General features: G+C 51.8%; 1 protein-coding gene across 2 annotated transcripts in view; it reads left to right on the forward strand.

Moving 5' to 3' along the window:
- FBLN5 (fibulin 5) overlaps positions 1-13486 on the forward strand; it is a 78147-nt gene that overhangs the window by 9427 nt on the left and 55234 nt on the right. For both annotated transcript variants that reach the window (XM_066342559.1, XM_066342560.1), the window contains exon 4: positions 2056-2310. In XM_066342559.1, coding sequence (XP_066198656.1) covers positions 2056-2310 — 255 coding nt within the window. The remainder of the gene's footprint in view (positions 1-2055; positions 2311-13486) is intronic.

Here is a 13486-nt window from a genome sequence, read left to right on the forward strand (position 1 = left end):
GGAACTTCCTTACTGCTTTCTGTAGTGACTACACCACTTTACATTCCCACAGAATTTAGTTCCTTGTGGCTGTAGGACTGAGGCGCCTGTTTCCTTGTTGGCTGTTAGCTGAGAACCTTTTCCAGTTTCTGGCTGCCTCCCTCTTCCTCAGCTCATGGTCCCCTCCTCCATCTTCAAACCAGCAGTGCGTTAAATGCTTTATATGCTTCGAATCTCTCATTTTTTCATAGTCACATCTCTGATCAACCCTTCTGCCTCTTCTACTTTTAAGGACATCTGTGATTACACTGGGCCCACCCCGATAACTCCTCCATCTCTTGGTCAATTGATTAGCTACTTTAATTCCATCTGCTGGCTAATTCCCCTTTGTCTGGTAACCTAACATAACCGTAGGTTCCCAGGATTAGGACAGACATTGTGGTGGCTGTTCTCCTAGCGCACCATCTAGTGGGCGAGGTACACCTAGATGGAGTGAACTCCACCGGGTGGAATAAAGCGATCACCAAGTTGAGGTGGTAGCAGTGGACCCTGAAAAAGGAGGAGAGTGATACCTTCTGTCTGGGGTCAATAAAGAAAGCCTTCCTGGAGGTCACATTTGAGTTGGATCTATGTATCCGTCTGTCTATCTAGATATATCGAATTCAGTATATATCCAATTATGTATGTGTATGTATATGAGATTACATATGAGAAGAATGAACAGGATCCTGAGACGTGGCATTCCAAGGTGGCGGGAACAGGGGTCGAAAGAAGAACATTCAGGGTGCAGTATAGAGTGGCGTGTTGTGGATGGAGCACGGGACATATAAAGAGAATGAGAAAACACCATTGCCCCCCACCTCAGGTATATATTTAGCTTTTTAATTATATTTGATTTAGGCCAAATCATATATATGTCTTTCTTGAGCTCACATCAGCTCAGAGAACCAGAGGAGAGGTAGATGTTTTCAAAAAATAACAAGCGGTGAGGAATAAAACCCGGCCGTGGAGAAGCTAGGCTTGCACTTTGACTTAAAGTGGAGGGGGTGAGGGTGTGCCAGGGGACGCAGAGAGGGGCAGCGGCCATCTCTTCCAGCCTGCCGGGCATCTGGATGATTTCAGACTGCCAGCTCCTGAACGGGCATTCAGGGTTCCAACTCTCCCTTTCCCGAGGTGGGAGCTGGCAGGAGTTCCTCAGGTGGGACGGCTGCGTGAGCTGTCGGGATTCAGCGCTCTCTGCCCTGGCCCCCGGGCCCACGTGGAGTGGCTCCCAGGCTGGTAGAGGGCCCCGCCTGCAGGGCAGGTCCGCTGCCCACGCCAGAGCCAGAGTTCAGGCCTCCCCTGCGCCACGCAACAGGCCGGTTCTCTAGTCTAGTGCACCTGCCTCCCCTTCCAGACACAGCCCGCAGAGCACCAGCCTGGCTGAAAACGAGCGCTGTTGGCTGGCACGGTGTGAGCTGATGTTCAAGTGAGGCTCCACTTTCTTAAGTAACTGTTGTAGCTCTCGGCCAAGCCTCGTCCTCCGTGAAGCCAGGGACTCTTTCTCCCCTGCCCAGCTGTTATTTGGGGTAGAAATGGGAACAATTCTGAAGTCTATTCTAGTGTTTTCCGAGTATCCTATGGGCACACAAGGGTATCTGAAATGCCATATTTATTTTAATAGTTATATGTTATTTTTACTGTTACCTTCCATTTATGCTAGTTGATAGTGTTTTAATTTGTTCTAGTCATGTACAATTTTAAAAAGTACATTTACTTGAGTTTCAAATGTGGGTTCATTTGTTAAAAATAAAAGTATTAAGCACGCGATAATACCAGTCTTTGTGGATGAGGCCAAGACTGTGCTGGTCGTATGTGACGGCTAATGTTCGGGTGACCCTGGTCAATTTGATTCCACTCAGCTGCCCTCTGGGAGCCCCTGCCGGCGATGAGCCTGGCTCTGTTCGGGGACAGGTGCTGGTGAAGCGTGTTTTGGGCGTCCTTCATGGCTCTCTTGGCACAGAGCTCTGCTGAAATCAGCCCCACGCACAGTGTGGCGAGGGGGCCACTCATGCTTGTCCTTCTGTGGCCTTCCAGATGTCGATGAGTGCCGGACCATCCCTGAGGCCTGCCGAGGAGACATGATGTGCGTTAACCAAAACGGCGGGTATCTGTGCATCCCCCGGACGAACCCGGTGTATCGAGGGCCCTACTCGAACCCCTACTCGAACTCCTACTCAGGTCCATACCCGGCAGCTGCCCCGCCGCTCTCGGCTCCGAACTACCCCACGATTTCGAGGCCTCTCATCTGCCGCTTTGGGTTCCAGATGGATGAAGGCAACCAGTGTGTGGGTGAGTAGCCCAGCGCCCGAGCTTCCTGTCCGCTGTGCTGTGGTGGAAGCCATGTCCCCAGCCCAGCTGGCTCACCCAGGGGCGCTAGGCTGCCCTTCAATGCGCCGGAGAGACAATGACTTACTTTCCACGTAGCTTTTTCCCATTTAGCAGCCTGTGTCTTTGGGGACCCTCCCACCTAAGGAGTCGTTTAGGTTGCTGTGTCATTGACAGTTCTCCAGAAAGCTGATTTGTTTTCCTTTATTTTCATATCTATCTATCTATCATCTATCTGACATCTATCCATCCATCTATCTTTTGATCCTATCTATTTATCATCTATTTAAAGACCACGATAATATTTTCTCTGTTCAATAACAAACGACTTAGTAAGTGAATCCCAGAATGAGATCTAGAAAGGACCAACGCTTTCTTTTATACATCCCTCCTCACCCTTGAATGGAATGTATGCCCCTGAAATAAAAGAAGCCTTGAGGACCCAGATCAACTATTCTGGGAAAAAAAGGGGGTTCTCTGAGTGGAGACCAACACCCTACTGGCCAGAAGGAGCCTCGCGGGTGGGAGCTCACAGCAAGAGGAGGTCTCTGGGATGAAGAAAGTGACCGTGAGGTCCCAAAAGAGTTGCGTGTGTGACAGGGGCCTAGTGAGCGCTGGTGTCCTGTTGGCCAGAGCGGCCTCGGGGGAGGGTTACCTGGAACCCTCCCTGGTCACTTGGCTGTGATCAGACCAAAACCTTTGTAACTGTCTCCAGCTTTGGGAGATGGTCTGGAGTGATGATAAGTCCAAATTTTTTTGATCATGTACCTTATCTACAAAATCTTTTTGTACCCTGACCCCCATTATATGCATGTTTATAAACTACATACGTATCTGGTTATGCTAATATAGCTTGAAGAGTATAAAGCCTCCATAAGAAATAGAAAAGTTAAAGGATATGACAAAAATGAATGTGAATTGAGGTTCTAATATTTTCTTTCTTTACTCCAAAAGTTTAGGAGAACCTCAGTCTGCTTAGTGAGATGTTCGCTGGTCCCAGTTCAGGGCTCTGGAGTGTTGAGCTGTAACCAACTGTTAGCGATTGTGTGGTTATTTGTAATGTCTTTTATATGTTCATGCAAGTAATTGCATTTATATTTGAATATATGCAAATAGCATGCAAACATGTGTCCTTCAGAGCTACCAGTCTCAAAAGGTAGGGGGAGGGGGGAGAGAGGACTAGAGCTGGTGGTCTCTTTGAATGTCGATGTCTGTGCCAAGGGAAAGAATGTGGGATCCAGTCAAGCCTTGGGCTGAGCCTCGGTGGACAGGATCGGAACACGCTTCCTATAGCAAGCAGCAGAACCATAGACTTTCCGACCTTAACTTTGGTGTCTTCATCTTGTAGAGCAGGGCACGTGGACTCCAGTGAGTTAGACGCGAGCCAAGGTCGGACGGGAGTCCTGCTCTCCCGACAGCCAGTCTGCACTCTCCTAGCTCTGCCACGCGGCCGCTTGTGTCCGGAGAAAGAACTGAGCTCCAAAGCAAGTGCAGAGAAAGCGAGGTCAGGGTGCTGGTGCAGCTCTGCCAGGTTGTCCTGTTGGGCCAGGCAGGCCCGGTGACCTGTGCACCTCTCGAAGTAAAGAAGGGGGTATAATGACAATTCAAGGCACCCCAGGCTTTTGGGAGGGGCTGTCATCTGGTGCCTCGGGCAGTCTCAGGCCCCTTCTGAGGAGCAGCTGGGAAACACCACAGCTCCGCAGTGTCCCCCTGTCTCCCACAGGCCTCTTTCCAGGGTCCCAGTGCCCATGAGAATGAGGACATGGCTAGGAAACCTATTCATCTCCTGGTCCCTATGATGGCATGCAGCTTTATGGCTCTAAACCTGTCACACGGGAGCTGTGGAGCCTTCTTAATGGCCCTTTTGTAAGAAAAATATAATCTAGGAACCCTAGTGAGGACTGGCACTGGGCCCGTCCATTTCCAGAAAGTTCAGCATTATGCATTCATAAGTCTGGAGTTCTTTCTAACTTCCCTTCACTCCACCCACCATTTCCTGATTTACAGAGGGTCCTTCTGGGCATTGAAAGAGGTGGCCTCATGGGGAGGGGGAGAGAGGGGACAGGGAAGGGAGTGTCTCCTTCCAACACTGTTCCCTCCAGGAAGAGGGATGAGAGAGGTGGGCCTGGGAACCGGCCCCAGGGGAACAAGGCACAGGGGCCCGGAAGAGGGCAAGGCCCCGAGAGGGGACATCGATGTCACTGCCCAGAGCAGGAGAATGATGGTGTTTCCCAGACGTAGGTCTGGCCGTTGGGAGGAAGCATGGAACGGGCGGTGTGCAATGGGGGAGAGTTGGGAACCGTTGGAGCTCCGGTGTTCTGAGAGAGATGGACCACGTTCTCCTCCACCTCCTCCTCAGAATAAAGAACAACAAACCAGGTCACAACAACGGCAGTGATAATAACAGCAAACATTATAGAGGGCTATGCCCCAGGACCTTGACATGAACGGGCACATTTCATCCTCCCCGCAACCCTACGAGCTAGAACTATGGTGGTTCCTGTTATATACTGACACCCCAAAAGCACGGGCGGCTTAGGGAACTCACTGAAGCTCCTGCAGAATCATGGGGCCAAGCCACGATTTGAACCCATGGAGGATTCAAATGAGGAAACTGAGGTTCAGCGAGGTAAAGGTTGTCCAGAGCTTCTCAGAGAGACAGTACTGGAGCCATAATTAAAGACGAGGAACTTCTCCCTCCCCCCGCCCCGCCTTTTTTTTCCTGGTAAACTTGGAACCCAGACAAAAGCAGAGAGAGCACGTAAGGAACACTTTCCTACCTACCACCCAGCTTCAGTACGATCGGTATAGACCCGTCTCGTTTCTTCTTTCCCCTTGCCACGGGGACGTCGTCCGTCCCAGGCACGATATCATTTCATCCTTAACGACTTTAAAACGTACCTCTCGGAGACAAAGTTTCTTTTAAAAAGGTAGCCACAGTACTGACATCAAACCTACAAAGGTCAACAATAATTCCTTTTTCTTCTTAAATATCTAAGTAGTGTTCAAATTTCCTTGATTGTCTCATAAATGTCTTTTTTTTTTTCTTTTTCTGTTGGTTGGTTTGAGTCAGATCCAAACAAAGACTACAAATTACATTTGGTTGACAAACCTCTCAAATCCCTCTTAATCTTCCTTGTGTCCTTCGCCACTTGTCTGCTGAGGAGGCTGAGCGGCGTGTCCCTGGAACTTCCTGCGTTCAGAGAGGACGATCGCACTCTGGTGCTGTCTCTCCTCATCCCGCTCTTTTCCTGTAAACTGGGAAGAGTTAGATCGCAGACTTGACCCAGTTCGGTTTTCATTGTTTTTGGCAAACCACTTCCCAGGTTCTTCTGTTCCCTCCATGTCCTGGCTGCTTCCCCTACGTCCGTGAAAGTCTGTCCAAGAGTTTGTAGAAGCAGATGGACACCCCCTTTAACTTTTTCTGATCCCCTTTCAAGCAGTCTCCTTCCTGTACCCAGTAGATTGTGCCCTGTTTCTGCAGGTTGGGCAGGGCAGGCTTGGCACCTGGGTCCCGCTGGGCTGCTGAGACTCCGCCTCCACATCTCTGTTTTCAGTTCCTCTTGGATGGTGGCTAGACCCTGCTCCTTCTGAAACAGTGTGGTCTGGGTCCGTAAGCCCCTAGATGTAAGTCTGGATCACTCGAGACACTCGCAGACAGAGTGAGCAGTGACCCAGGGGCCAAGAAAGCTTTGTGTCATTTAGAAAAGCAGCATCTTCGCTCGAGGGTTCTCAGCACCTGGGCAACCTCCCCGAGGGTGGTGGGACTCACGGCTTGCGAGAATGCCGCCCCCGGCTCCCGGACCCTTGGAAAATCTGGGATGGAGAGCCAGAAGGACATGGTTAATTGGCAACAAGGAACATGCTGCTGGAAGGAAGCCTCACCTACCAGACTACAACCAAGACCCCAACCAAAGGCAAAATCAAACACATTCCGTGGGTTCTGAGCTGGCCAGAAGACTCCTCAGAAGCAGGACGGTGTAGGGTAACAGTGTTGGTGCTGCAGGCTCGGAGGGAAGGGGGAGCTGAGCTGAGGGGCCAGCGTACCTGGATTTGAACCGCCATTCTGGAACCTTCCACTCACAGCTCACTGCCTCGCGGCCTTTGCTGTAGGTTCCTGAATGTGGCTGCCACTTGTTTCTGAGTCCATCTCTTTGGGGGCTCAACTTGTCACCTCTCTGGATGGACATTCTTAGTTCTTCTTTTGCTTGTCAACTTGGCAATGGCAGAGTTAGAGACCCTGCCAATAACTAATGTGCACGGACTGCTTTGCAGCTTAAAAAGCAGCCATGACTAGAGCCACACTGCGCAGGGGATGGCGGGAACTCGGGTCACTTGTGATGAAGCAGCGTCTTTGGTCTCCTGGCCCGGGTTTTCCCATTGATCCGAGTGCCTGGGCGGGCGGAGGGGAACACATATGGATCCTTTTGGAAGACGGATGGTTGTTGGCCTGAGCCGTTCTCTTGAGTTATTTTTCCTGAAAGCCAGCCAGTATTTATTCATCTTTTGTGTATAGAGAGCTTCGTTGGTGCCAGGCTCTGGCCTAGGCACTGAGGGGGCAGGGTGTCCAGGCACAGCCACAGGGCTCTCTCCAGAGCTCTGTGTGAAGGAAGGGAGATTAGACAAAAAGTAAGCAGCTGAAATAGCAGGCGACCTCCGATTGGTTCCTGAGGATGCGGGTGTCTCGGGGTGGAGAGGGCTGGGAGCTAGCAGGCAGGCAGGCCTTGATTCTCACCTGGGCTTAGCTGCCTCCGAGCTGGGAGACCTGGGTCTCCAATGGTAATAAAAATGCCTATTTCATCGACAGCTTGTGAAAATGCCTCGTCCAGAGTCTGTGTGGAGTATCCTGCAGCAAATACTGATGGGGAGAGATCTGGCCGGGAGAATAGGAGGTGGGGTGGGAGTGGGTGGGGGAGGCAACTATGTCTGCAGAGGATAACCCCCAGAGAGATTCGCAGGGTCCGACAGTGTGTCGGAGGCCTAATTCTTGAAAACCTCTCAAATGACCTAGAACTGAGCTTGTTGGACAGCCACCTTGCCCGGCCTCACCAAGTTCAGCCCTTTACAGAGACATCAGTCAGAAACTGCTTCAAAATACCAGCAAAGCATGGGTGTATTTACATCGCAGAACAGAACAGCGGGAAGTAGTCCCAAGGTGGCATTTGCTCCCAGCAGGTGAGACAAAAAGAGGAACACTTAGACTCCTCCCTGAGCCCCCAGTGTCAGGCCTGGGGCTCCTGCAGGCGTTTCTTCTGATCTTTTACACAGGCATGGCCTGTAACTTGAAACCAGGTTTTCAGAAGGAGACCAGAAGGAAAGGGCGAGAAGCCTTCCCGTGGCTGCTGAGATCTTCAGCTGCTGAGGGCACTGGGACCAGGCAGGCCTGGGAGGAAAGGGGACCCAGGGCTGGGGTTGGGGCTCCACTGTTGGCTTTGCTCGGGTGTGCTTTGCACTGGCCCTGGGCGAGCGTGGTCAAGTGCAGCCCACTGCTCAGGTCGTCTGCGCTTGCACCAGGCCTTCCTAACCTTGGGCTGGGGTGGGGAGCCGGCAGCCAGCTGCTCTGGAGCATCTGCAGACAGGGACCACTGCACCAGCTCCCACAGGATGCATGTGAGAATGAGACGGGACGATGCGTGTCAACCGTCCAGCGTGGAGTCTGGCTCGTGTGCGGTTCGGGTTCATCAGGGTCAGCGTAGTTTTGTTTGCATCATTTCAGTTCTCATCATCCCATTATGAGTTCTCCTAATACAAACTCTTCGTTTTGTTATTCTGTTATTGTTATTGCCTTCTGGAGGGTGGAGGGTTGAAGTCTTGTCATTTTTCAGCCTCAGGGGTTGGGGTGATGTATACTTCCAAGGGGATCTCAGCCAGGAAGGGACACCAGGAGTCATCCAGAGCAGCCTAAATTGAGATATCACATTGTAGTGGTAAAGGGACCAGTTAGGACACCAGTAAGAACGTGCTTTGATCCCAGATTTGCTATTTATTAGCTATGTGACATTTAAAAAGTCACTTGGCCTTTCTGGTCTATATACATATATATATATAATTTTTTGTATTTTTCTGAAGCTGGAAACGGGGAGAGACAGACAGACTCCTGCATGCGCCCGACCGGGATCCACCCGGCATGCCCACCAGGGGGCGACGCTCTGCCCACCAGGGGGCAATGCTCTGCCCCTCTGGGGCGTCGCTCTGTTGCGACCAGAGCCACTCTAGCGCCTAGGGCAGTGGCCAAGGAGCCATCCCCAGCGCCCAGGCCATCTTTGCTCCAGTGGAGCCTCAGCTGCGGGAGGGGAAGAGAGAGACAGAGAGGAAGGAGAGGGGGAGGGGTGGAGAAGCAGATGGGCGCTTCTCCTGTGTGCCCTGGCCGGGAATCGAACCCAGGACCTCTGCACGCCAGGCCGACGCTCTACCACTGAGCCAACCAGGGCCTGGTCTATATTTTATTGTTTGCAAAAGAAGGGATGATGGGAAATTAGGGGTTTTTTATCTAGGGATTGTTGATAGAATTTAGACAGTTCATTTTGTGTTTTTCCCCACTAACTTCTAATGAAGTTTAACATTACCTTCAATTATATAAGCAATGAATAAGCTATAGGACTCTTAGCAATTCCTGGCAGTATTAACAAGAGAAACACATATATTCATGATGTTGGTTCTGATACCAGTTCTGATGTTGTTCTGGTGCCATGTTGCATAAAGAGCATTTCACTGGACCTGCACTTGCAGAAGCTTAGGGTTTCACAGTAAGATTTATTTGGAGTTAAAAGAGATGGTTGCTTACAGGTCCTCCATGTCTTATCTCCATCTGTCCTGCTAAGGAAAAAGTCCACGCTTTCAATAACCCCAGTATAGAAACAAAAGTCCAGATACTCTGCAGGACAGTTTAGCCCATATTAAAGCTCAGTCCAGCCCAGGTGCTGCTCAAAGCCTGGGCTTGGGAGACACTGGCTACGGGCCCGCACAGCAGGGGAGCAAGTGGGGCCAGCATGTCCCCAACCAGGAGGGCCAAAAGCCCGGATCTCTTTTAAGCCTGTGTTTATATTTTTGGGCTGGGAAGGACTAGCTTTTCTTTAAGCCACCCAGTCAGTTTCTTTAGAGTTTCATGGGCTTGCACTGATTCCTCCCACTAGCTAATCAGATCCTCTTTCTAGGTTAGACCGACAAGCCACTGTGGTCACCGTTCCGGCTTCCACTGCGCATGCCTTCAAGTGGAAGCACAGAAGCGCCTGCCCCCCCCCTGACTGGCAGTCGCTTGGGGGAGATCTTTCGCAGACCTGAGTCTGGAGGGCGGAGGCACCATGGGCTCAGTGCGCAGTGCACCCCTGAGACGTGCACTGGAGCCTCGAACGCGTTAGTGTTCCCGGAAACTAAGCTAAATGGGATGTTGCAGCTTCTTCGTGAAGCAGGCTTCCCAAGTTTTATAACACATCATCTTCAACTCCCTTTGCTCTTTTCCCGTCAAGTATCTCGCTGCCCGCCTATGTTAACATTTATACATCACATTACACTGTAATGTGGTAGCAGTTCTTCTGAAATATTTTGACGTTTTAAAATATTTGGAAATATCACCCTCACTTATCACTACTTCAGAATTGTAGAAGATGTTAGGCCAGATGTTAGGCCTGCTGCCTACCTGTTGCATAATGCATGAAGGAAGAAGCACGTATATTACCATATCGCAGATTTTTAAAAAAATAATTTTGACAACTGTCTTTCAGTATAATTGTTTTCTCTTCTAATGCTGTGAATTTAATGTTATGCGACCAGAAGCATTATTCTGAGAAGGGTCCATGGGCTTCATCAGTCGGCAAAATGGATTCATAGCATGTACACAAAGGGCTTAAATTCTCTGGGCCAGATGATTTTTCAAGCTCCCTCCAACTCAAGAATGTTCTACTATTCTAAATCTGCCCAGTCTGCAGGGAAGCTACCACTGTCCAGCCAGCCTGGATTTTCTGTTAACTCATTGTCATCTGGTTTGCTCGGTGATGTGGTGGGTCTCTACTTGTGTTTCAACCAGCCTGTGGGCTCAGGGACATATGTCTTCTGCCAAGATGGTGTCAACTGTCCGTTTATGAAGCTGCCCCTCCCACGCACAGCTGGAGCTGGCTTTGGGAGCTGGCCCTGACCTGCAGGGGGGTGGGAGCCCACGGGCGTGCCCCGGTGCCTTTGTGGAGTAGACACTTCCCTGGTGCCTCGCATGGCGGTTTTCTCAATGACTGACACATTTTTCTTGGCTCTCACTTATGTTCCTTGATCTGGTCGTGTTTCTTTTAATTATGTTCCACTCTGAAATGAGCCAGTTGTGTGTGGAAAGCAAGAGGTGGTGCAAGAGGCCCGAAGAAGTGCAGACTGTCACAGCGGGACCGTCCAGCTCCACTTTGGACGGTTCTGGCTACAGTGGGTGCATGACCAGGTCCCCAGGAAGTGCCTGCTGGAGGACAGGAGGCCACGTCACCTGCCAGGATGCAAGTAGCCTCAAATGCTGGGGCCAGGGCCGCAGACCGGTTAGCTGTATGTGTTTTCTTTTAGCGGGAGGTGCATATTATGCTGCTTCTCAAAGACGTGTGACATTTTAATGTGTTGAAACAGTAGAAGGTGACTGTACTTCTGTTGTCTTCAAAGCTAGTAGATTTCTTTTCAAACGCCCTTCCGATGGGCGTGAATTGAGCACGTGGCTGGTGAGCTCTAGGAGATTGAGCACGTGGCTGGTGAGCTCTAGGAGAGGGTTGTTCGCTTAGGGCTGTGCCCACAGGGCAGCCTCTGTAGATGCCCCTGGGCTCTCGCCTGCTTGTGTGGATGGTGTCTGCAGGGCACCTGCGGCTCCCACCCCCACCCTGGTGGGACGCAGGAGGCAGAGGGATTTGGGGGCTCTTTGTGCTATCAGGGATGGATTCTATGAAATAAAGAGGTGAAAATACCACATGTTATGGAGAGTGTGTGCAAGAGAACAATAAAACTGATTAAAACCGTAAATTAGGGATCATCTCTGAGGTTGCCAGTCACATTTAAGTGTCATCTGATAGGCCCATGTTATAATACCTGCTGGTAGGGGAAAAAAGCTCTTTATTTCCTCAAAGGACCTGGAGGGGCTATTGGCCGGAAGCCGTGGGTGGTAGTATGATGCCATGGGAAGGGATGGGCTTTAGCTCCGGGGTTCGAGTCCCACCCCTGCACAGTTGCCTGGATCAGGACATTCACCCTTAGAGTGTCCCATCTACCAGACAGGACAGCAGTGCTTACCTAGTGGAGCAGTTCTGGGGCTTAGCAAGGGATCTGCTTAGTGTCCGACGGCGGGGTCTGCGCTCCCTCGGCGACTGCTGCTGTCACTCCCCTGCCCCCACCCCAGGGGGCAGCAACTGCTTTGCTCCACATCTACCAGTCCCTGCCCAGTGACAGGTCGTAGCGCAGGGTGCTGTTGGCTGCTTGTTGCGGGCAGAGAGGTTTGGGGAGGGAGCAGGACTGCCTTTCAGCTGGCAACCAGTCCTGACACTTCCCTCCTCCATCTGACCTCCCTCAGACCTCAGACAGGCTGCCTCCAGCCTTTCTCTGGGGCCCCCTTTGCTCTGGAAATGACAAGGAGTGACATGGCTACATACATTCTCTTCTTTCTTCTGCTGCCAACCTCTCTGGACACATGGACACACGGACGGAAAGACAGACTCTGTACCACGCTGACCGGGCAGGCTGTGAGAGAGGAAGTGCTGGTGGGCTGGGCTGACCCCTCATCAGAGAGACCTCCGAGTCAGATGACCTCCCCCGGCAGACCAGCCCCCTGCTGGGCTCCTGCTGGGAGACAGAAAGACCACGGTTCCGGCAGCCCCAGGGACGAGACAGATGGCAGACAGGTGCCCGCCTGCACTCATCAGGGTGTGGTGTTAGGGTCAGAGCAATGGACAGGTACTGCACTGGCATCCACTGTTTATCCCAGTGTCTGACAGCATGGGCTCTCCATAAGTGATTGCCCAATGAAGGAAGGAAGGGATGAAGGAAGAGAGAGAGGAGGAAGGGAGGGAGGAAGGGAGAGAGGGAGGAAAGGAGACTGTGGACTCTGTTAAGCTCAGGCAAGTGAGAGGGGAGTCTGTACTCATTTCCATATTCCACCCCTCATCACCCACTGAAAGCACCCCTACTGTGCTGGGGGCCAAGAGGGGACTGAGCTGACCAAGTGTCCTTGTTCCTTGAGTGCTCTGTGGCCTGGAGCCGTGGCCACCATGTATGCCCATCCCTGCATGGGCCTCACACCGCTGGCACTCAGAGACTGTTGACTCTGTTGACTTTACACTGTAGCCGAGAGGCCGTTGGGACAAGGTGCCTGTGAGGAACCCTCCGACCAGATGGACTTGACAGAGAGATCCACGCACTGCCGTCCCCCTCTGGGACGTCCCAGAGGGGCCCGTGGGAGGCTGTGTTCTTTCCCCTTGGAGCCAGGGCTTCCTTTCCTCCCTTGGGAGGGACAGGCTCCCAAGGATTTGCCTCCAACCGGGGCCAGCGCCTTGCACAACTCCAGGGGGCGCCATTCAATTGTATGACACACCACTGGCACCCCCTGGAGCCCAACAGCCGGCCCAAGGCTCCTGTTTTTCTTGGAAACAGAGGAACGTGCTTGAGGAAGGGTCCCCGGGCCATCTCCTTGGGGGCTGGCAGGAAAAGGACATTCACAAGATTCCTTCCCTCCAGAGGGCCTCAGACAGCAGACTGGATGTCAAGGACTGACCTTCCATTCCCCTCCAGCTGTCGGAGCCGGGCCAGAGGGGATATGGGGACAGCCAGCACTGGGCCCTGCCCCAGGCTAGCCAGCGTCCTCAGACTCCAGGGGACGGCAGGCAGCGTGGGGCCCGGGAAGCAGGGAGGCTTGGGGGGCTTGTCAATGCTGTCTGCCTTCCCTTCAAACTAAAACGTTTGCAGAAACCCAGCCAGAGTTGATTTATGAGCTCCACATATTTCGCAGGTCTTAACACATCCCCCAGGAATCAATGAGGTCAGACAGAACAGACTTTGCATCCGCAACCAGTATGAAATTGGCATTTTCAATAGTTCGCATGGGAATCGGGATAATAATTGAAGGGAGAGTAAATGAAACAATGGAAAGACACACACACGCTCATAAAACCTGACTCTGCTTCATTCCTGTTGG

This window comes from Saccopteryx leptura, chromosome 6 (genome assembly GCF_036850995.1).
Source record: "Saccopteryx leptura isolate mSacLep1 chromosome 6, mSacLep1_pri_phased_curated, whole genome shotgun sequence".
Taxonomy (NCBI): domain Eukaryota; kingdom Metazoa; phylum Chordata; class Mammalia; order Chiroptera; family Emballonuridae; genus Saccopteryx; species Saccopteryx leptura.